Genomic DNA, 23,981 nt, shown 5'->3' on the forward strand with positions numbered 1-23,981 from the left:
GGAGATGCAGAAGACGTATCCAGATGCAGTCTTTTATGCATCATGCCACTAGACTATCTGATGAAGCTGGCCTCTCCACCAACCGACAAAACATTCAACGCTTTCATCCCCTTCCCCCTTGGTGTCGCCCAACAACCCCAGACATACGCTTGAAATTAGTAGACCCTAATGCCACTAAGCAAAGCCGTTCATCTAACGACCTTCAAATCCTAGCTCTGGAGACCATTAATACCTTCAAGCCCAGTGCTATTTTTGCATACACTGATGGATCGGCATCAATAGATTCTGGAAGAGCAGGCTATTGGAGCCTACATCGACTTTCTTGGCTCTCACACAGTCAAAATCTTTGGACCATGTGGTAGTGTTTGCAGTTTTGATGCGGAGACCATGGCAGTCTGTGAAGCCTTAAAAGTCATTGACTCTCAACTCAAAATCTGTACTACATGCTTTGCAAAGCCCCGGACCATGGCCCCCCAATATCAACACTGTCATCATGGCTTCACATAACATCAAACAACGCTATGACACCCCTGTAATAATGCAGTGGGTACCGAGTCACATAGGTGTGACTGGCAACACAATCGCAGACTCTTTGGCCCACCAGGGAGGGCAAATTCCACCCACTGATCAGGCTGTAAGCTTTCATCAAGCCCTGGCTATAATACAAAAAACAGAAATTGAAAAGTGGTTTGAGTGCTGGGACAAGTCCCAAAAAGCCCGTGGAGTCTGGGAGCGCATGAGGCGCCCTGACCGCACTTCCCCGTGGTGGAGGCTGTCCAGGCCTGAGCAAGCTATTATAGCACAGTGCAGGACAGGCCACTGTCCTGTTGGCTCATATTTCTCTCGGCTATGGCCAAATTTCGATTCACGGTGCCCTCGCTGCGGGGAAGAAGAGGAAACCGTGCCTCATATTCTGTTTGCCCCAGACTTGCTGATCTCCGTCTCGACAGGTCTGGGAAACCCAAAATTCTCGAGCTGTATGGCGACAATCATGCACTACGCAAGACAGCAGGGTTTCTGTCCAGGGCTTTTGCAAGAGAGGATTTGAGCCTCTCAAGCCCTCACTCTAATGGAGTTTGATGATGATGATGATGATTTGTGCATGGAAATCAAGCTTGAGACCACAATCAACTTTCTACTTATTAAGTTGAACATTAATTTCTTTCCATAGGTGCCTTAAAAACCATCGACTGCAAACTAGATGAACCTGATGTAAAACAAGACTATTGCGCTGTGGGAAGTCACTGGATTCTCACACCTGTGACAACCAATACACATTCAGAATATCTGAAGATTCAGCATGTCACTCGGAGTCCCGAAATGTTACATGGTTGACCAATGACATTGGCCCCCTCAATGATCTGTAGTGACCTAGTTTAGTTAAGAGATCATGTTAGTTTTGTAAATAAATATATTGTGCATTGTCTTATAGCGACGGTAAAAGTAGTGACGCAGTGAGACAGACGAATGACGTAGACAGAATACGGGTACATGATAGGAGAAGACTATGGCTCGGGCTTGTAGAAAGATGTAGAGTGAATAGACCACTAAGTAAAACGACGGATCATCCCCATCTGTAAATAAACATCAGTTGAAGAATTCGCAAAGTTTTATTAAGGATGTTATAGATATTTGTTGTGTCCTTTAAATGTGTTTGGACTCGCATTAGAAGAAGTGAAGTAGCATTAGACAACAGACCCAATCCAAGACAGGACAGATGAAATGGACCTCATTCGCTAATCGTAAACAAACAACAATTAGCCACGTGATTTTCTATCTCTTCTATACAAATTACGTAATACACAACGGCTATCACATGACAGTTTTTTTTTCGTTGTTTTATCAATATTATCACGTGGCTAAATGTTGTTTTTTTTACGATTGGTGAATGAGGTCCATTGTTCTCCTTTACCCCGTGAGGATTATGTGTACCTTGTGTACTGTCTGGCGTAGAAGTTTGTTTTTATTGACATGCACTCCTCATTAGATACAGTAGAGCCCAGTTTGGGTTCAGTCACACTCAGCTCATAGTAGGGGGCCCAACTTCGCATTCCTGAACCCGGGCCCACGGGTACCTTGCTACGCCACTGAGTCTCTTCTATCTTCTCGTAATGGAAGGCGTGAGTCAAAGATTGGTGTAAAACGTGCACAATATGATCTAACAGAACGATGACCTGACCTGCCCTGCACTATGCTATAGCAGCTTTTTTTTTTTTTTTTTAGACCTGGATACTCTACAACACAATTTCGTAAATCATGTCTCAGCACTCAAACCATATTTCCATTTCTATTATTTGGATCTTTGCTGGTATATGCTGGAAGCTCCTAGATTGCTTGATGGGTGGTGCCAACCGCAATGAGTCCTCCCTGGCCGGCCAAAAGACTCTGTAAAGGTCACAACTTGGCGACTCAATATCCACTGTTTTGTTTTCACAATGGCATAGTGTTAACTTATTGGCTTACCCTTGCCACTTACTCTAGTTATATAAATTAATAAGTAAACATAGCAACAACCATAAGGCTTATCATTTCTAACTAATTCTAAACAGCATAAGCCTACTGGAAAAGACCTACATTTGGTTTAGAAACCGGCTTCGAATAAATAACAAACATATAAAGATTCACTTACATTGATGATTGGCCTTCGTACAGTTAGGGTCTATCCTAAAGTAGATAATCAAATTGGCTACCAATGACTACGTAGTTTGACCTTCCTTAAATTGAGTCTACAATTCATTACCCACAGTTTTAATTGTTCTTGGTATTTATAAATATGGACATTCGTAGTTTTTTTTTTTTAAATTATAGTATCGATTACAATCTTTCAAATGAAAATAAATTTTGTTTGTTAAATCGACTTTATTCTGATTACAAGTAAATACAATTCATTGTTATGTTCAAGAAAATGTGTGATGTTCTTCTAGTTCGAGTCGATACCGGGGTACGTAGTGATTGCAGACATGGATGAGAGAGAAAGAGAGAGATCTATTGGAGAGAGTGTTAGTTCATATCTGCATGAAGCCGAAATATGAACATTTAGGAAGTTGAATCAAACAACATTTTAATAAGAAAAATATAAAATAATGCTTTAAAAAAAGACTGTGCCTACTTATACAACTTATATAGTGATTATTTTGCTCTTAATAACAAATAAATGTTAGATTTGTAAAAAAAAAAAGACATTTTATACCCCGCCCCGAAAAAAAAGATCATGGTTAAGCAGTTCCATGGTTAAGCGAATTGTTTAGGCTAAATCTAATGATAGCCTTTTAGATCTAGACTTTGAAGACAGTGCGAAAAATGCTCCTGAACATTAATTTATTAAACTCTTCAATGAGTAAGGCCTACATGTTGAAATACCCGAAGACTAAATCCGAACAAGATAATCTAGTCCTCTAAAATTTTTATTTTTGTTTGAAAAATTATAACAATCAGAGTAAAGTTTTCCCAGTGTGGCCAACGAGCTAGTCACTCTTTTCTCAAAGATATACAGCAACTAGGAACATCCTTAGAGATGTTTTCGTGATCCTTGTCCACACAGGTTGTTTTTTTTTGTAATTTTGGTTTTAGGTTTTAGTTTCCAGGAAGGTACAAGTTGAATAGAGGTATTGTAATAACATGAAATATGCTTACTGACTCATACTACAACGTAGTTTATTCAAATTGAAATGGATCAAACCTTTAGTACAATCTAATCTTTTATATCAATCTTGTCATGCCTTAATGGAATCTTTTGATTTAGTAAAGAGATTAAAAATGATAATATTTTTTCAATAGCATGCTCAAGACGATAACGCTCTTTTGTTGACGTGTGTGTGTGTGGGGGGGGGGGGTGAGAGAGGTATTTGCCTTTTAAATTCGTCTATCTAACAGCGCTTTAAAAGCTCATTAACGCCTTGATCGCAATCATTATATGTAATCGGCCAGGTTTTAAAAATAAGTATTCTTATTATCTGTTTTTATCATCTTGTGAATTCTAAAACCAAAAAAAAAAAAAAGGTCTAATTAAGTTTAATGTTTTTAAATTGGTCACATGTATCATGCATATATTAAAAGAGAAATGCTATTTATTTACTTTCTGGTTCCACCTTTGAGTTGATAAAAACAAAAACGTCATTGTTCATTTTTATTACTAGATTCTAGATTAAAATGTCATAGACTTGGATGACCACAATTCAAATACAATGGACGCAGGTATAATGTCAGCATATTGATACTTTCTAGAGGTCACATCTTACGAGGGAACTGAGTTTGTTTTCTTGTTAGTAAATCTTAATTAGGGGGCTGGGCTTCACGCCACACCTCTACACGGGTAACCAGACAATAAGTTTGCTGACAAAAATCTCAATCACATGGCTAGACTACAAACCACACCTCTACACAAGTGCCAAATTTGCTTACTTTGATTTAAATCTCAGTTAGGAAGCTGGACTAAAGAACACACACATATACAAATTACATTTGAACTAAATCAAAACATGATTGAGAATTACCTATAGGTAATATTACCTAAATAACAAAAGACGGAAGTCGCGGTGGCTAAACCTACATTTTTATTCAAGTTAATTATTTTGATTATAGAGTTAAAATCGTCGCAAGATTGAAGTGGACCTAATGGGGCAGTGACTACGAGAGTTACTTTGCTACCGAGAAAATCATCTTAAGAGTTACAACACTGCCATGTTGTTCTTCTAACTATACACATTTTGATTTTTAGTTGTTTCATTAAAACGATACTTAATTTAACGATACTGTGTAATTATTTAAATATTTCATTTCCAGATTTTCTTTTCTACATCTTGGTTCGTTATTTTCAACACGAAGCTCTTCGGGAATCTCCGCCTCCCCCATTTGACCTAACACATGCACAAAATGACCACAAGACAGATAACAAGATTTAAGAATTATAATTGTGAATTATTTATTATCATTCCAATGTTCTACACAATCTTCTAATCAGATGATCAGAAAGAAAAAAATACTTTAAACTAAAAACAAATTCAGATAAATAAATTATCAAAAAGGGAGATAACCCATTTTCTCAACCGGATTTAAAAGCCTAAAATTAATCAAAACACTTTCCGTAGAGAGCTTACAACTCATAGCCAGATGAGTTTGGAATATATTATGATTAACATTATTATAATTAACATACTGGTTTAGCTAGATCGAATCTACATCAACAAATACTCCTTCTTCCCTAGTGCTATTAGAGCATGGAATGGGTTGCCTGAGCTAGCCAGGAAAACCAGTGACTTGGCAGAATTTAAGTCATTGGTTAATATGCATGACTAAATGCATGACGCGTAGGACGTAATCATCTTCTTTTTTGAAGTAACGTCTGTATTATATAAGATAAGATAAATATGGAGCTCATAAATTTGTACACCTACCAGAACGATCAGGTTATCAAGCCACAGACTTAACTGGCTAACTTAGGGGCCAAAATTACTGGCCAGGCAGTCCAGAGATTCTAAATTAAAATTATATTTCATTTAACTGTAACAAATGACTTCACTTGTATATTTTGGCCTAAGCCTAAGTCAAACTAAGTGTAACAAACATGGCTATCACTAGTTGAGTATAAATTAAAAACAAGTTTCTAGTACTTCACACTAGAACAACTGAAGCAAATCACAAGATTGCAATTTTCTTTGAGATAGGATAGACAGTGTTATTCATAGTTTCTATGTTATTTAGTGTGTGCTTTTGTACAAAGAGATCAATAACTTCATCCCTTTATTTTGTTCCTGCTCATAATTCCATTAAATACAAACAACATGTAATAGATCTATATATATATTTAAAAATTAATATTTTAATTAATAAATATATATCAGAAGTTCTAATTTGTGCTTCATTTCTAAAATTTTGTTTCTAGATACCTTGAGATGTAATTCAAATTGTTTATTTGACTTTGTTGTAAAGGACATTCAATAACCAAATACAAAATCTGTGGCCATATAGAGAAATTATTTTGTTTTCAGCATAAATATATGTCTATGGTTTTCAGCATATATACTAAAAATGCGGATAACAAGTTACAGGATACAGAACAAAATAAAGGAGAGCACTAAGATCAACTTTGACATAAAAAACAATACTCTAGCAAATTAAAAATGTCAGCAACAATGCTTAGTGGCAACAAATAGTTCTATTGTCAAATTGTGATGGCTATCTAACAATGTCCTCAGGTCAAATAAAAAAAATATCTTTAGACTCATGAAAGATTCAAAGGAAAATAGTCCAGAATACATTAAAAAAAAATCAATTTTAAAAATAAATGATTGTTATTGGTTTTTAAAAATGTTTCTTTGTGTGAAGATGAACCAAACCAAGGGATACTTATGTACAGGAGGTGCAGACAATATCAAGTAAGTCTACACTCAGTAACAGCAATAAGAATCTCATTCAGAACATCTGTGTCCCAAGTTTAACTACCATCAAAAGTTAAAGAGTACAGAGGTGACAAACTTTTCAAACAGGAGACTTGTGTTGTTTAGCAATCTAGGTTGTGATAAATAAACTACAATTCATCATAAAAAAATGATAATGATGATTATAATTCTTACATTGCTAATAAGCAGTATAAATTAAAATAACAATTTTGGCAATACTTTTTGTAAAACTAAAAGTTCATGCATTTGTTTAAATGTTAAATACTGGCAGTGAGGTATGCACTCTGTCATCTCAATAAGCCCAAGTTTAGAACCCTACTCCCAAACATTCCTGAGGGAGATTTGGGCTAAGATGTAATAACCTTCACTTCTGAAGGAACATCTGAAACACGTAAAAGTAACAAGGTTTATGTTAAAGTTTCCATCTGTTATGCATATCTCAAACATACTTTCATGTAATGAGATCACAATGAATGTCTGAATTTTGTATTCAATTTCTAAGTGAATACCTCCCATCTAATACTCCAAAGGTAACAGTTATAATGTTTAACATGGGAAGCAATAAATAGAGAGTAGTTTTGACATTTTGTTGTTAGCAGAAGTGTCTGAAGAATTTTTGAAAGTGTTGTGACATTTTTTTTTTTACCTGAAACAAGAATGAAAGAAAAAAAAGACATTAAGACAGTATGTAATGTGAATGATGTGAATTTTTTTTCTCATTATCATTTGCATTTTGACGCTATCCTTTCAGTACCTTATCCTAAACTATTTCCAATTTAGAACTATTGATACTGTCTACTAGATATACAATTTGGGCTCTACATTCCAAGAAGACTCACCACAAAAACAAAGATGGAAGTTTGCAATGCATGTTTCCTGAGTAGCCAACCCTACTTATGGTAGCAAAATATGCAACAGAAAAGGCAAAATAAAGTCACTAGTGCAGTCTCCATCATATTTTGAAAATGACATGGCAAGACAGAATAAGAGTTGAAATATTAGCTTGATAGGTCTCTCCTGAATATTCCCTACCTTCAGGCATTGGCATTTAGTTTGGATTGGTATATAGGACAAATGAATCCCCAAAGTCATCCTTTAAGGGCAACTTGTGACTGGCAAAGAAAAAACATGAAATATGGATGTATTCAAACAGGACCTCAAAGCAGTGGACAATGATGTTGACTATTGGAAAGACATAGCCCTAGACTGTTCTAAGTAGAGATAGTGACAAAGAAATATAGGAAAGTGGAAAAAGAAATGACATCAACTCTGGAAGAGAAGAATACTAAACGAAAAATATCTGGTTCCTCTGCCAAAAAGCAAATGCCACCTTTACAGGAATGTCTCTCCAGAATAGGGATGTACAGTCACATGAAAAGTGCTCATGAGATAAATCTTAGTCAATGTACAACTGAAGGAGGCTAGTGAAGGATGATGGTTGAAATTTAAAAATTTGAATTTAATATTAAACATAAAATTAAAAACCGTTTATTATTTATAAAGTTTTAAACTGTATATTGATTATAAAATTTATAACCTTTTCCTAATAAAAGTTATATTTAAAAATAGTGTTATTACTTTTGCTTCTTCAAATTTGTTTGGCTGCCCAAAGATTTTAAATATACTAAGACATTGGTATAAAAATGTAAAAAAAAAAAAAATAGACAGAAGTGAATTCTGTTTCAGATCAAAGTTACTCAAGGTTTGTCCCCAATGAGACTTCCTCCCATTGCTGCTACTGAGTGGTGGCTACAGACAACTAACTAATCTACTCTGCTAAGTGGCACTTTGTTTTCAAAAAAAGATATTTTGGAATCAAATCAACAATTCTTATTATGCAGGTGAAAAAAGAAAATAAAATTAAAAAAACAATGAATGGAAGAATAAGGTCAAAGAAATAAGATAATTTAGAAAGTAGACTATTCCATCTGTACAGTAAACACACCCACATGATGTCACAGAACCAGCCTAATATACAAATATGTATTTAGTTTCTTCAGTCTCAAAATACAATGGATAGGCTTTTAGATGAATTTATATATATATATATATATATATTATATATATATATTATATATTATATAGATATATATATATATATAGAGAGAGAGATTTTTAATATATATATATATATTATATATTAAGTATCTAGCAAAACATCTTGTTTTGAAAGTGCATAAAAATGCAATGCATAATAAATACTACATAAAAAAACACCACCAAGAAAATTGTAATATGATAAAGAACTTGGCTTCTAAAGCAAAAGGTCCCAAGTTTTAATCCTGACAAAAACTGGAATTTTGAACTTAGGGATCATATGGTTGCCCTTAGATCCACCAATCTCTAAAGAGAAGAGTGCCTGACATACGTTGGGAAAGTAAAGGCAGTTGGTCATTGTACTGGTCAACCATATCATCAATCTGGCATAAAATTAGATGATCCCTACATCATCTACCTCTATAGATAATAATGTCTGAAAGGGTAAAACTTAAATATAGGCTAGGTATGATAGGTGCAGTATGACTCCAATTAAGAAATACTTGTTTTTTTTTTAATATTACTGCCTAGCTAACTTTAGATCAATGCTTATTAACAATGATAAGCTTTTATCTATTAAATATCAAGACGATGTTTTGTTTTACAGGTTTTCGGATGTTCCTTCAGAGTTGAAGATAGTTTACTTCCTAGTCCAAACCTCCCGCAGGACGACGGGGGATGGGAGCGGGCAGGGTTTGAACCCTCGACCGTCGATAAATCCAAATGACTGTCCAGCGCGCAAACCACACGACCAAGCAGCCATCCTCGACCAGGCAGCCATCCTGTTATCTTGTCTAGCCAAGTAGTTGTCAATTGAACTGATGGCTATAAATTTTCTTGTTCTCTTATTGTGTTGCAAAAAAGAAGGTTTATTGGGCTTGCGGGTAGTATATAATTTTTTGATCTGTGTAGGTGTGTGTGTATCTGGGAGGTCGTGCTGTCTCAATGCCGTCTCAGCAATTTACACCGCTCAGCCAATAGCTGTAAAGCTCAACCCCTTCGCTGTTGTGGCTAATGAAAGTTTTTTAGCGGCCATCTCAATCTGGTGTTCAATCAGGTTTCACATGAATAACAAGTTTCAACCACTCAAAAGTGCTGATTGTACTCAACAGTGCTATTTGCATTGAACACTGATTGCACTCAGGAATGGTCTCATATTCCAAGTTAAACATAATCACTAGGACTAGGACCTTCTGTTCAGAAGCCTGTGGTCTTACACAACTTGCAAACACAATGAGAGAGTTAATCATTTTTTTCATACTTTTTGACCTTATGATTTTTTTTAAAGTCTTGGCAAGTCTAAAGGTGTAACAATGAAACCCTAAGAGGTCAAACTAAAAAAAAAGTGATCTTATTGACATGCAATTATGCATCTTGTATTAAAGTTTAGGAACAAATATTAACTTAGTAAATTTTTCAATTAAAACAGCTGTAAAAAAAATGTGCCATTTATTGTAAATTTTGTCTGCAACACTTCAAGAGCAACATAAAAATAGAAATGCATTCAGTGCTGTTTTAAAACCAAGTGGAATGAAATTGTAACAAAACTTTTTTTTTTGTCAGTTGACATACCCAGACCAGTAATTAAATGTTCAATATTAATTACCATATTCTATCGAATCTTAGCCACAAACCTTTTGAAATTTTGAAGACATCCGAATTTGGGTGTCATTTACATTTATTGCCCAAAAATAAAATCGTTTAACTCTTTCTCTCCGTTATTATTTACCACATTCTGATGGAATCAACGTTGGTATGGTCTGTTAGTAGAGAAAGAGTTAATACTTCTACTTCTAGCCAGCTTTTTGCTATTGAGCTGTGAGCTCTTTGCAGATTGTACCAAGGAAAAATATTGTGCTGTTCTCTTCAGTTGTTCAACACAGAGTGTTGGTTATGTTGAGCTGTAATGGTAGTTGGGGTCTGCCTAAGGTGAATGGATAAAGGAAGGAGCATTCAAAGAGGATGTGGTTTCATAAGGGTGGGTGCAGTGTCAAAGCGGTAGGTGTGTGAGATTTATTTTGTTAAGATGGTATTTAACAGAGGTTTGTGTCCTGTTCTTAGTTGGAAGATTGTAGATTGCTCTTTGCAGGGGAGGAATTTAGGGTGTTATTTATATTCACTGCCCAAAATGAAAATTGTTTTTTACAGCAAATCCACCAACTTAACAAGCAATGTTTTATTTCTTTCCACAATAATACCAAATTTTTCACTGCTTGACATGGTGTTTAAGCCAATGCAGATCATGTGTGTCTTAATTAAAAACAGAAAAACATTTAATGTTTACAAATAAAGTTTACACAACCGTTAGTACTGGTATTTAAATTCCTTTTAGAGTCAAAGCATCCACTGATACTTGAATGTTCTGGTGTTGGAGACAATAATCACTTTACCACTTTCTACTCTTTAGTCCATGATGCCAATTTAAAAAGTTACTTTGTGGTTAGTGTTGGACAGGCAATATTTGTGTGTTAGATGTGGAAGGGTACCATGACAAAGGAATAACCATTTTGCCTTTCCACCCCTTGGAGTTGTGTCACTAATCTGTTTTGCTTTCCTGTCCATGAGACATGCCATGGAATAATTCAGACCAAGACCAATCATTAAAGAAGGCTTGAACACTAACCTGCAACACCACAACCTGTGGGCAATTTAGACCAATAGCTCATTGCCACATCACAATCTTTAACAAATGGTCTCACACAGACTCAATTTTTTAAATCTTAATATCTCCAAAAAATAGAAATGGAAGTGCAGCTTAGCTTGGAAACAATATAGTAGATGTAAGAGTTGAACCAGTAGATATGTCACTTAATTATTTCAGACCTCAACTCCCAAAAATAAGAGGGGATTATAATGAAATGCATCATAGATTTAATAGAAAATGATAGATGTATAAGTTAAACCAGTGTAGATGCTAACAGATTGTACTGCAGATATCATTCAACAGTTTAAGTAGCTAGATTATCTTTTGATAAAGGATTGTGTTTGGTGTCAGCTGATATTCATTGCATTGTCAAAGAAAATATTAATTGGTGCAACAGATGTATACCCACTTGGCCTAACTATATGCAGGCTGTGCAGAGCATGTGATGAGCTCCAACAGATAAACATAAGCGTTTGTTAACCATCAGTTACCTGTACTTTAAATATGAGGATTGTCTCATAAGACTTCAGAACTAACATTACTGCTACCAGAACTGATTTATTCTTTAAACTCATAATTAAAAAATAATCCCTTTATAGGTACTAAAAATGTCCATTAATTATTAAAGTCTGTCTCAAAGCCATTTGCATTTTTTTAAATAAAAAATCTACATAGTCTTCAAGATAGGTTTAACATTTTAATAAGTCATCTATCTAGACTTGGATTGAAGAGGTCCAGCTAACAGTAAAAGAATTAAAATATTGGAAATCAACAGAACAAGAAAAGAAAATACAATCACATCAGCTAATTATACCCAGTTAAAAATAATCCATACACTGAATTAATAAAAATGTACATAGACATATGAAGTAATAACAAGTCAACATATTGTGCTAACAGACAAGGTATTTAGAGAAAGAGAGATAGTAACAATAAAAGAGTAAAATAATATAAAAAAAAAACAGCATAAAATGAATCAGCTTCCAGTAGTGTTGATGAATTCTCAGCCATGCATTCCCTGATAAGTAGATTCCCCACCTGGTTCTATCACTCTCATCCTTCAGTTACATCAATCATCCAACTGTATGATGGAGAGACATAAGGAGAAAACTGTTAGATTATTTTATAGACAAAAAAAAAAGCCTAGTTTTCAAAATAAGTAATAATAAAAGAAGTGATATGCATAAATAACAAAACATTTGGTAAAATGGGGGGAGGGGGACAATAAAAATACTTGAATTCTGAAAACCTGCCAAATAAGGAGCAATGGTGGTCAAGGTTAGTGAATATTTTAAGACAGATATAAGGTTAAATAAGAAAAAGGTTGTACTTCTATCTAAAGTTAAATTAGAGATTATATTTCTTTCAAGTGTTAGCACGATACTCTGTCATGTGTGAACCTAGGGACCTTATAGTCAGAATGGCAATTTATATATATATATATATATTTCGCATACTAGTAGAGGGATTGAAAGTCTTTAGCATGTTTAGTAAGTAACTATCTTTTTTTTTAAGGAATGTCTATAATGCAGTGGCGTATCTAGAGTATATGATGCCTGGTGCGGTACCTCATCATGATGCCCCCCCCCCAAAAAAAAAAACAAAAAACAACAAGCTAACTAATTAATAACATTGCAAAACCTTACTTTTTTGTTCAAAATAATATGTATTCATTAATCAAATTATATTGTTAATTCACTTTTACATAAACATATTACAAATGAATTTTACACGCTTTCTTGCTGGCAAAAGTATCAATAATTTTATCGAAATCAATTTTTTCCACCAGCTCTTGTTCAAAGGACAAAATGGCCAAATTAGTGAGTCATAAATTTGTCATCGTTGATCGCAAGTAATTCTTGATCAGTTTAAGTTTGGAAAAAACTTCTCTCGCATGTAGCGACGCTTACCACAATAGTCAAAAATATGCCAATCATGATGACGATATTCGGGACTCAATCATCTAGCTGATATTTTTTTTTTTAATTCAAGAGCTCAACAGGTTCTTGTTTTGGAAGTTCGGAGGCTTCTGATGAAACTGTGACAAACCGCTGAAGCCTCTTTCGCTCCAGCATAAATTCGTTTTTATCAATGTCGCTAGGAGTACTATCAAGATTGATTTCGACCTGAGGATTTAATAGCTGGGAAGGCGGCTAAAATTCATATCTATCTGCTACATTATGAAGTTGCTCGAATCGGGTGATTATTTCTTGAACAATCCTGTCCAAGGTAGAATAAATTTCCCTTCGTAGCTCTTCTTTGTGTGTAAGTACAGAGTAGTCACTTTTCTCACCAGGCATCTTTTTCTTATAGCCAATACGTTTTTGAGGTTCTGTACTGATTCTCAGATCTAAACAAACGCTTTCGGCAAAGGTAATGCTGGCTTCAGCGATGTCCTCTCGATTACTACTTAAAAATGTCTCTAATGTTTTTAGTTTGAGTGAGCAGTCTCGAATAGACAATCCTTGTTTTCGAAGGTAGAATTGCGCATCATTAATTTCAGTTAATACAGGAGCCCAAAATCCAAGATAGGTGAGAAAATTAGAAGACTGAATAGCAAGCAATAATCCACCTGCTTCAGATTTAGTCGATGAATTTTCATCTCTGCTAGTTAATGTCTCCAGAGTTTCTAAAATTTTAGAAAATTTATCCCTAACTATCTTGACGGCTTCTCCTCTGGCGCTCCAGCGGGTCTCGACTAAACGTTCCGGTTATTTTGATGAGAATATCCCAGCGGTGTGTTGAAGTTGAGAAAAAGGAGTGTGAACGGTCCAGTGTACCAAAAAATGTTACCGAATTGACTTCAGCTTCAGTAGCTCGAATTTCTGCTAAATTAAGAGAAAGGTTTGAGCAGGCATTGAATAGTGACTTCTAGAATACGTTTTTGGACACCGTAATTTTGACCTTTCATGACCGCAGCATTATCATAGCCTTGACCCTTGCAGATTCTCTAGAATTATCTCAGCGATTCCAGCAGCATGCTTGTCCTTTGTTTCGATGAAGTCAACAAAAGACTCACGAACCTGCACCACGTCATTATCCATGACAACGCACCGTAAAATTTGGGAAGTTTGATCCAGCTTTGAGATGTCAGGTGTACTGTCAAAAATAATTGAGAAATATTTGGCTTGTTTTACTTGCTGTATGATTTGTTTTTTAGCGTAATCCCCCAATATTGTAATAAATTCATTTTGTATTTGTGGAGACATGTATGTATTCGGTCTGGAACAAAACTTAGTTCGAAGCACATGCTCCCTTAAGAGTGGGTCGTAATTTTACTAACTCTCCAGGTTTTCGTCTCTTGTATAATCAAATCTTGGGCCTTGTTGTCAATATTGTTCCCTACTCTCAGGCGAACTTCAAATTCCCTCCAAGCAAGCGATGACTGAATGTGAGCTCTGCTGGTCTCATGTTTTTCTGTTTTCGGGGATAACCTCCACCACTCATTGAATCCATCTTTGGATTTAAATGAAGATTTGGTACTTGATCTTGTTGAGAAGAGCATGTAGAGAAAGCAAAATAAGGATTCTTTTTTTGGCGAATAACACATCCACTTTCTAAGAACTTTCTCGCCGTTTGACGTTTGCCGGAAAAACCAAGCCTTTGAAATCTTTTTAGCCTTTTCTTTTGCTGATTCTTGATGTCTATACGCCTCTCTGAATTGACTGTCCATACGCTGAATTGTTTCAGATCCTTGAGTGACAAGGTGTATGCGAATATTATCTGTGATGACATCAGGCCTATCTCAAATGTTTATTATCCTGCTTTCTGTATTGTTTATACTGTCTGATGGTTCAGCTTCTTCTGTATGAATTTCTGAGGAGTGTACTAAAGACATGCTTGTGTGCTGTCCTTTAGTCTCTAGAACCTGCGGTATTGAAGTATTTTCTTCTTTTTCATCATTCAGGATGTCGGCCTCATCATTTATTTCTGGATTCAATGATAACCGTCTCATCTTGCTTTGTTGCTTTTAATTGTTCAGTTAATTCATACCCGATAACAGCTCGCCTATAGTCGGTGGACTGTGGCAATGATGTGACTTGTCTCGATGCTTCTTTAGACTTAAGACATTTAAGAAACGCACCTCACTGCGGTCAAAGAAACTGCATTATGCGGATGACATTTTCCTCTGATCAACCGGGAAGAAAGCCGACCAAATACAGGCGGCATTACAAGCAGACATCCAAACCATCTCCTCGTAATGCAACAAATGACAGATTCAGATAAACGTTGCCAAAACGACCTGGTCCCTGTTCAGCCTAGGGATCGACATTCTTAAGCCTCCATTCGAGTTTAAACTCGGTGGGCTGCGACTCCAACGTGAAAACACGCCAAAATATCTAGGGGTAACCCTGAGCACATCCAGGAAGTTGAAAGAAAAGCCTCGGAGAAGTTAGCGTTACTAAGAAAGCTGGCCATCACAAAGTGGGGTGACAAAGCTTACATGCTACACACATTGTACTTAGGGGCAGTCAGATCACAAATTGAGTACAGCTATACAGTTCAAGTATATGCTTGTAAAACTGTCCTCGAATCACTCGACCGAGTACAATCACAGGCACTAAGGTTCATTTGTGGCACCTTTCGGACAAGCCCAACAAACTCTGCTGAAATCTTAACAAACGTGGCCCCTTTACATTTAAGGAGGGAGAGGGCGGTACTTACGGCCTACGAGCGCTACAAAAGGGGCGACTCTAGGCTACCCATCACAATTTTAGTGCAACAGTGGAGAGAGAGGAACCGCATAATATGCGATCGTTCCTCCACATTGCGGCCAATTTGTCAAAATCAGCTGGGCTCTCCACTGATAGAATTCCTATTAGAAGAATTAATACTTGCCCTCCATGGAGGAGATTGCCGTCTCCACAAATAAACATGTCCCTTATAGGGCAAGAGGGAGCCACCAAGAGGCGATTAACACCTGCCATACTCCAAAACTTGGCATCAGCTACACTAAAGTCCTACCCATCAGATGCCATTTTCAGTTATACCGATAAGTCGGTAATGAGGGATCCCGATAGATCTGGGTATGGGGCCCTTATAGTCTACCCAGACCGGACAGAACCAGAGATGCCGATTTCTCCGTCTGAGCTTAAAAGGGTTTTGAGGCGCCAGCCAGACTAGTCAGTCTTGAGCACTGTTCATCATTTTGTTTAAGTTACAGTATTACAATTAACTAGTTAGTTAAAAAAAAACTCGTAGAAAACAAAGGTTAGCTTATTTTAAAAAATTGACATTACAATAGAATTATTTCCAAAATTAAACTATAAAGAATCATAAAGAAATGAATAAATAAGATAATTGTTTAGAGCTAGAGTTTAGTAATATATTTGTAAACTCTATATCTAGATTAAACCAATGGACTAAACAATGAAGTAAAAAAAAAGGTTGGCCTATCTTCTTCTTCTTCTTTATATTACAGAGCATTGATCAGTGTAGTAACAACATGTACCGTGTGTCCGAAATAAATCTAGTAAATTAGATTCAAACTGTTCTATAGCTTACATTGTATGGAAGAAATAGTCAAGGAGATGAAACAAAATAGCAACATGACTAGTTTATAAATCGTTAGTTCATGTTTAAAATACAGTAGTCTATGTTTGTTCGTGTCCATGCAAGTAGTCGTTTTTACTGAAACGCTCAGGGAAATAGGAAATTAATACACACTGGGGGAATTTTGGTGCCCCTCTCCACTTGGTGCCCTGTGCGGCCCGCACCACCCGCACATTGGTAGCTACGCCACTGCTATAATGTGTAAGATAATTACAATAATACATAATTCTAGATTGTTATACATCAACACTAAATTCGTATACAAGACCTACACATATACACATATGATAATTGGGATAATTTGTATGTATATTTTTCTAAAGACAAGAGAGAATAAAGCCTCGAAAGAAAAGAAAAGTTATGTACTTTAGGATAGAATAAAGATGTCTAGATTAAAAATTCTCTGCCAAATCTGGCTAGCTTTATAAAGAAATTGTAGTGCTCTGTTGTCTTCTACACTGTACTCTGCATTTTACTGCTTTATCTCAAAAGTAAGAAAAGAACAATAAGTCCATTATTTGATACACCCTGCTGCTCAAAAGACTAAACAGCGGTTTCAACAACCTTTTAGTTAATATTAGCGGTATATTTTTTTTTCCCTGACAGGGAAAAGTCATAATATTCCAAGCGCAAGGCTATTATGAGCTGAGTTTTAAGGACTTTAGTGTAGAGAAATTAAGTGACAAATCAAAATATTAATAAATAAAAATCGCATCTTCTTTTTATTACCTTGGGGTATTGTGCTTTAGTTGATAATATTTTACAAATATTGTTAAATATATATTTCTAAAACAACAAAATAGCTAAGATTGGTATGCATAAAACTTTATGCAGAAAAAGAAAAGCAAAAAAAAAATAAACACCAGGCCAACATTTAGAACACAGTGACACACTATTCTGAAGTAATAAAATAAGTGTTAGTACTTTTATGCAACATTTAAAATAGGTACTAATGTTTCAAGATGATCTTAGCTATGGGCATGCAATAAGAGTTTTTCTAAGACCACAACATCCAGCCTAAATGTGTGGTGCACTACAGAAGCTTCAACTGTATGGATGTGCATACAACACTGAGTCATTTGATACACCTGTACCTCTTTCACTGGATATATAACAATCATTGCTTTAGATGAACTGTTTAGGAATACACTCTGTTTAGGAATACTTTCAAAAAGAGAAAGCGTTAATTGTGTCATAAAACCAGAACTTTGTTAAGTATAAAACATTGACACCAAATGTAACTAAATAGTTCACACTGATCCAAAGCCCAAACTTATCTAGAACGAAAATAAAATAAAGTTATAATTTGAGATCTACCTAACACTAATGGATACCTAACATTAGTTGGGAAAAGTAAAGGAGGTTGGACCTTATGCTGGCTACATGACACCCTCATTAAACATCATTCATAAAAACAGATGAGCTTTACAATTGATCATCTGCGCTATAGATGGCAAGGTCTGAAAGAAATACTGTACTACTATATTTTGAAATTAACTTCTCAGAAGCTCTTCAACTATTCCAATAAAAGATATACACATTTAAATAAACAAGTGTCCTCTTATAGTTTACATCTAGTCAATATCATTCTCATACAATGAGAGAGGACTATTATGCATTAAAAGCAAAGGTGTTTTTAAATATATATAGGTATTGAATAATCTTTGCACTGTATTATATATTTTTACATTTCCATGTGAGTACTTTATCCCATCAGGATCAAAGCCTCAACAATACGCTTTTACAGCCAAAGAATATTTGAAAGAGACAATCACTTCAATGGGTACGTTCACAAGGAAGTCTCAAAATGAAATGATGGATTGAACATAAATATAGTTAGTTAGGTAAGTACAGCATGGATAGGTAGATATTGAAAGATACATGTAATAGTTGTCTGTAAGGATAAAGCAAATACTGGTGCATTGTTTAATCCTTCATATCTAAAAACAACTGCTTTACATATGTAGTGATCCAACCATATCTAACAAAATAAAACACGTTATCGCATACAATTATGATATAAGTGCTGAGATACGTAAAACCATAAATGGTATGAAGGATTTTGAAACAAATGCTCCACTGCTAAATCCTTTGGAGGAAAAAACAAAAGAATACAAAAAGACAATGTGAATTGTTGTTTTTTTCCAATCCCAATCATGTGGTTTTCACTTTTTTTTAAACTGTGGAAAGTAACCATTACATAAAAATTGTTGACACTATGACTACGTATGTACTTTATTGTGTTGTATTGAACATTATGGCTTCAATAATAAAAAAGTAATAATAATTTGTATGAAAAACCATAGTAAACTCTATCTGCCTTATGTAATGACTTAGTCTGAGTTTCAATGTGGGGATGTTTAATAAAATTATCTTTAGTGACTATTGGCTTATATTCATAATAAAGAGTTATTTATAAACCCACATTTTGGAACAAACGATGTAGATTACTATTTAGAACCTAGTTATAATTATTCAGGGAGTGTTTTATTTCCAATGTTTTTGGTTTCTTGCTATGTAGTACTGTTATTTCTTTGGGGGACCACTGCATTCCAATGGCCATCTTTTTTGGTGAGCCTTAAATGCTTTAAAGATCCAAGCAACATTTTTGCCATTGTTGTGCAGAAAACATAAAGAAAACTTAACTAGACCCCTGGCAGACAACAGCAAAATATGCAGTGTGTAAACTGAGTTTGCATAGTCATGTGAAACACTGCACTCATCCTCAATCATTGCCATTATTAATACAGCACAGTTAACTCTATCTTAAGTTGACAGCTATACATCCTAGTTAAATAAAGTGCATAAGAAGAAAATTGACCAAATACTTTGTCATGTTTATCAAGTGCTCTGCTCCTGTAGATATTGACCAAAACATGATGGATTGATCATGTAGAAGCAGATCTACAAAACGAGTTCGGGCTTAGAGATGATAAGCTCAAGAGAGATTTGAATGGAAGGATGTGTTGGAGCAGGCCAGAGCTCTCCATGGGCTGAAGCGCTTTGGGATGGTTGATGATGTGTAGACAATATTAACTATTATTTTTAATTATGATTCCATTCTATCAATGATAAAAGATGTTATAAGGAGTTGTTACTTCTCTGTTATATGATAATCCAAATTATTTTTTTAAAGTGAAAACCACATGACAAAAGGGCAGAAAAAGAGAAACATGAGATTCAGAATTGGGCACTGAATAAAGTTGTAACAAATAATTAAACAAGATCATTTTCATTGAAGTTTTTCATTTTAATATGGCATCAAATTTTTTTAATAGTAATTTTCAATTGAAAATTGTAAAAAAAATTATTATTTACTAATTTTCAATTAAAAATAAACAAAATTCAAGATAAAAGAAATGAATTACATTTCCAGTTTCACTAAGCAGCAACTGTAACTCATTGCTTAAAAATCAGATTAGACAAAAGGAGTAGTGAGACTAGCACAATCCTAATAAAATACTGTAATAAGATAAGGTGTAAGCTGGAAGACAACACTCACTAGAGAAACATTTACACACAACTACAAGTGAACCTCGGGAGTCAGCTCTGCACTTAATACGTGCCAGCGCCTGTACTCTCTGTCAGGGTTCTTCAGTGTGTCAAACCAGTGCCTCAGTCTATCTCCTTTAGAGTTGATGCCAAGCTGAACTCCACCTTAATGACATAGACAAAGAGACTAATTATAGTAATGCTTATAAAAACATTCACCACTTATCATCTTGTAACTTTTTTTTAGCCAGTCTAATGATTGAATTTCACTTTTACTTTGCCCTAAATCTGAACAGGTGAACTCAAAATATATCTTTTAAGATTGAACAGCATAATTTGATTTAAAATAATGCTCAAGCTGACTAAAAGAGACTAAGAATCTTTTTGATGTCACAATCTGAGTGTGGACATGTGTGCCTGAGTGGCTAAAACTACTTGGCTCCTTATAGTTTGAATCCTGACTCAAGCTGAGGTTTGTTTTTGTTGCTGCATAGAAACTTTCTCCTAGATGCCCCTGTCCCCTCATATGTCCCAAAAAAAGAGATTGACCCATAGTGCACTAAGCATGATATAGCATAAAAGATGCACTATACAAAAGCAATTAAAAAAAAAAGTGGTCAAAATTTAATGTGGGGTTGCCAGGGAAGAGAATTAAGACCCACCAATGAAGTCATTAGTCTTGCCAATGTCTTTGTCCCACACTGTGATCTCCAGTGTTTTCTTGGCCAGCTCATTGTGACGAATTTCATAAGTAAACTCCTGGAAGAGGAGACAAGTAGACCAAAAAAATATTTGAAAAAAGTCTTCAAGACAAAAAATAAAAGAAACTTAATTTTATGCACGTTTCTACTAAGTTAAAATTTAAAAAAAAATATTAATATTCCTGGACTCTCAACAATACTAAATCTACATGGATCTGTGTTAAAAAATCTTAACTCCTTTTATCTTCCAAGTGGGAAAAAAATAGAGATGCTTGTATTTTTATATGGGGGGGTTTGGTAGGGGGGAATGAGTAATATAATTGGAAATGGAGAATCTTGGAGTTGGGGGTGCCTTAGGACCCAGTCCATTGCATTGGTGGGGAATGACAAGAACCTTCAACAACTATGTTCCACAAATCAATCCTCATGAGGAATTGTGGTACAGAGAAGGCACATTGGATAATGTCCTAGGTGTTCTAGGCCTTTAGCCTGACCTCTAACTTGATCATCTTACAAGCAATTGGTAATAGACATGTAACAAATTACATCTGTTTGGATCCCTTTCAGAGAGCACAGTTGTTCAGACAGGCTGATTGAGGTGGAGGCTTCCTTGGACCTAAGAGTTTCAAGAGTTTTCAACTCAACTATTAGGACAAAGACAAAATAGAAACCTACCTCATTGTACTCTGGATTAAGTGTTTTCTTTTTAATTGTAGTTTTATACTTTGACTTTTTATCTTTATCAGGCTTTAAGTAACTGCAATCAAAAAGTGAGAATTGATTTAATAATACTTGCATAGAGTAACTGATAAGCTTTCAATATATCAAGATTTATTGTCTTTGTGTTCTAGCACTTATTGACTTAGGTCAAAAGGGCAAATCAAAATCTTAAACTTTGGGGGTAGGGAGAGGGAGCAATTTATTTTTAAAAATTTTTGGTGGTTATCAATGGAAATTATTTGCGCATTCATATTTGGGTCTGAGATGTTTGTCTCACAACCTTTGTAAAAGTTCTCTAGCTGTCTGTTTCAAAAGCTGCTACTGGCTGTTTTTCTCTATGCTAAGTAAGAACAAGTAACATTCCAACTGAGAGGTCAACATTGTGCCTAAATGACTTTTTACCATCCGACAGTTGCTTTAACCATTGGCAGTTCAGAATGTTTATACATTATATGCCTAACACGGTCTGAAACGTTGTGACACAATTATTATTCTCTAAACTTTCCTATCAGAAAAGCTCATCATGCCTCGTTAAGAGTGAGACTGAGAGTATGGTGACTCTTTTTTAGTGAACACAGGATGTGTATCACATTTTTATTAATTTTTTAAAGAAATTTTAGAACGGACTGGCCCATAGACCCAGTGTATGAGCCCCACCCTGGAAAATGAGTATTTTTTAAGATATTAAAAGAATATTTTTTTTAAACTAGACATAACAATCTATTTTTAAAGTTGTTTATTTATTTATTAGTAAAATTCCTTAAATTTATTTATTTTTTTATTTCATTTTAATTTTTTAAAAGAATTTTGTACATTCAGTTATCCCTCTTTGCTTTGGGTTTGTAAGTGCATTTTTCAGACTGGAAATAGGAGCTATTGGGTTAAGAATTGAAAGAAAATCTTGATGGGCTTCCAAGTTGATATAAAATCCTCCACAAACCAATACAACTCAGAATGTCAAAAGCTTTAATACAATCAATGAAGGCTTCAAATAAATAACTCCGAATTCTGTTCCTTGTATTTTCCTGCAATTCTTTTCACTGAACCTCTGTAGCTCAAGCCATACTGGTTTTTAGAAAGCAATTCATCTACTATGAAGTCAGTCAGTCCAGACTAATTCTGGCAGAACTTTGCATCAACTTAAATAGCCTTGTTTTCTAAAAGGTTCAGCATTGTCTATTGATCACCTTTAATAACTTTGTTGTTTTAAGAAATTCTGTAGTGTCCACTGCATCAACTTCAATAATCTTTTTTTTCTAGAAGGTTCAGTCTTGTCTATAGTACCAACTTCTTGATCTCATTAGCTGGTGATTGTTCACAATGATTAATTTACAAACTAACTACATATCATTATTATATCACTGCATTATTTCAACAGGGTAGTACTAACTTACACTTTAACATAGGGATCACTATAGCCATTAGAGTCCATAGCAGCTAACTCCGCACAGCGGATGATTCGGACATACAAGGTCTGTTTAGGAACAGAGTAACGCAAGGACAAAAGGATCTTGCCCCTAATCTGGATTAAGTCATCATCTTTCTCCATCTGAAACAAGAATTGGTTCTATAATTTATAAGAGATCTATGCATATTTTCTAATGATTGAATAACCTTATTATACACATTTTCCCCATCCTTAATTTCAATGGGAAAAAAAGGATAACTCTCATGTATTAAGGTAATTACATCTGTTTAAAAAAAAGAAAGAAATGTGGACATCCTTGAAATCTAGTTGTCCAATATTTTGTCAAACCCTAACCTATTTGCGGTGATAAATGAAGCTGATGTACAAGTGTTTCATTAAACAATTGGAGGGCCTTCTGGTCATATGAAATGTGATATGCACTGTGGACTGTCCATAACGATGTTCCTCAGTTCAAACCCTGACAGCTGCCATACTTTCATTTTTCAGGAGGTCTGCACTAGGACCTTGATTTCACAGGAATGTTAGAAAGATTGACAACAAAATAATTTATACACAATGATGAAAAGACATCAAAGGGCCTGTCATTAAAAGAGACTCAAAGACAAGAAAGATGGCCAGGATAAAGTATGGTGCCCCAGTGGTCCAACAGACTATGGGAAAGACACAGAATTGATTGCTTTTCATTTCACGTTTACTAAAAAAGAATTATTTTTTTTTACACCTTTTGATACATATGTATCTGCTGATGTAACAAAACATTCCGATTTCTAAAAACAGCAACATAATATATGAATTGGTATGGATCAATATTAAACTTACAGGCATTTGTTTTTCCAAATAGACACTAAAATTTTTTGTCTGGTGAGGCTTGAGCCTTTTCAGAGGCACTCTAAATTCTCCAATAAAATCAAATCCAAAGGCATCTTCATCTAATACAGATAACCTGAGAAAAATAAAGGCCAACTTGTTTTATTCCTGCAACCAATATAAATTATATTGTAAATTAT

At 35.0% G+C, this 23,981-nt stretch overlaps 2 protein-coding genes across 5 annotated transcripts in view; both read right to left on the bottom strand.

Annotated features, from left to right (window-relative positions):
* LOC106062678 (acidic mammalian chitinase-like) overlaps positions 1-2,722 on the bottom strand; it is a 38,838-nt gene extending 36,116 nt beyond the window's left edge. Inside the window, exon 1 of the mRNA XM_056006858.1 lies at positions 2,630-2,722. The gene's annotated coding sequence lies outside the window, so the exon portion shown is untranslated. The remainder of the gene's footprint in view (positions 1-2,629) is intronic.
* A 2,182-nt stretch (positions 2,723-4,904) lies between these two features.
* Positions 4,905-23,981, bottom strand: part of LOC106056162 (rabphilin-3A-like) — a 146,532-nt gene continuing 127,455 nt past the window's right edge. For 3 of the 4 annotated variants that reach the window (XM_056007065.1, XM_056007068.1, XM_056007066.1), the window contains 6 exons: positions 23,794-23,917; positions 22,940-23,094; positions 21,501-21,582; positions 20,787-20,883; positions 20,135-20,289; positions 4,905-12,160 (listed from right to left, as the gene is read on the bottom strand). In XM_056007065.1, the coding sequence (XP_055863040.1) occupies positions 20,156-20,289; positions 20,787-20,883; positions 21,501-21,582; positions 22,940-23,094; positions 23,794-23,917 (592 nt within the window). In that variant the 3' untranslated portion in view covers positions 4,905-12,160; positions 20,135-20,155. The remainder of the gene's footprint in view (positions 12,161-20,134; positions 20,290-20,786; positions 20,884-21,500; positions 21,583-22,939; positions 23,095-23,793; positions 23,918-23,981) is intronic. The other variant, XM_056007067.1, reaches the window with a different exon arrangement.

This window comes from Biomphalaria glabrata, chromosome 12 (assembly GCF_947242115.1).
Source record: "Biomphalaria glabrata chromosome 12, xgBioGlab47.1, whole genome shotgun sequence".
In the NCBI taxonomy this organism is placed as follows: domain Eukaryota; kingdom Metazoa; phylum Mollusca; class Gastropoda; family Planorbidae; genus Biomphalaria; species Biomphalaria glabrata.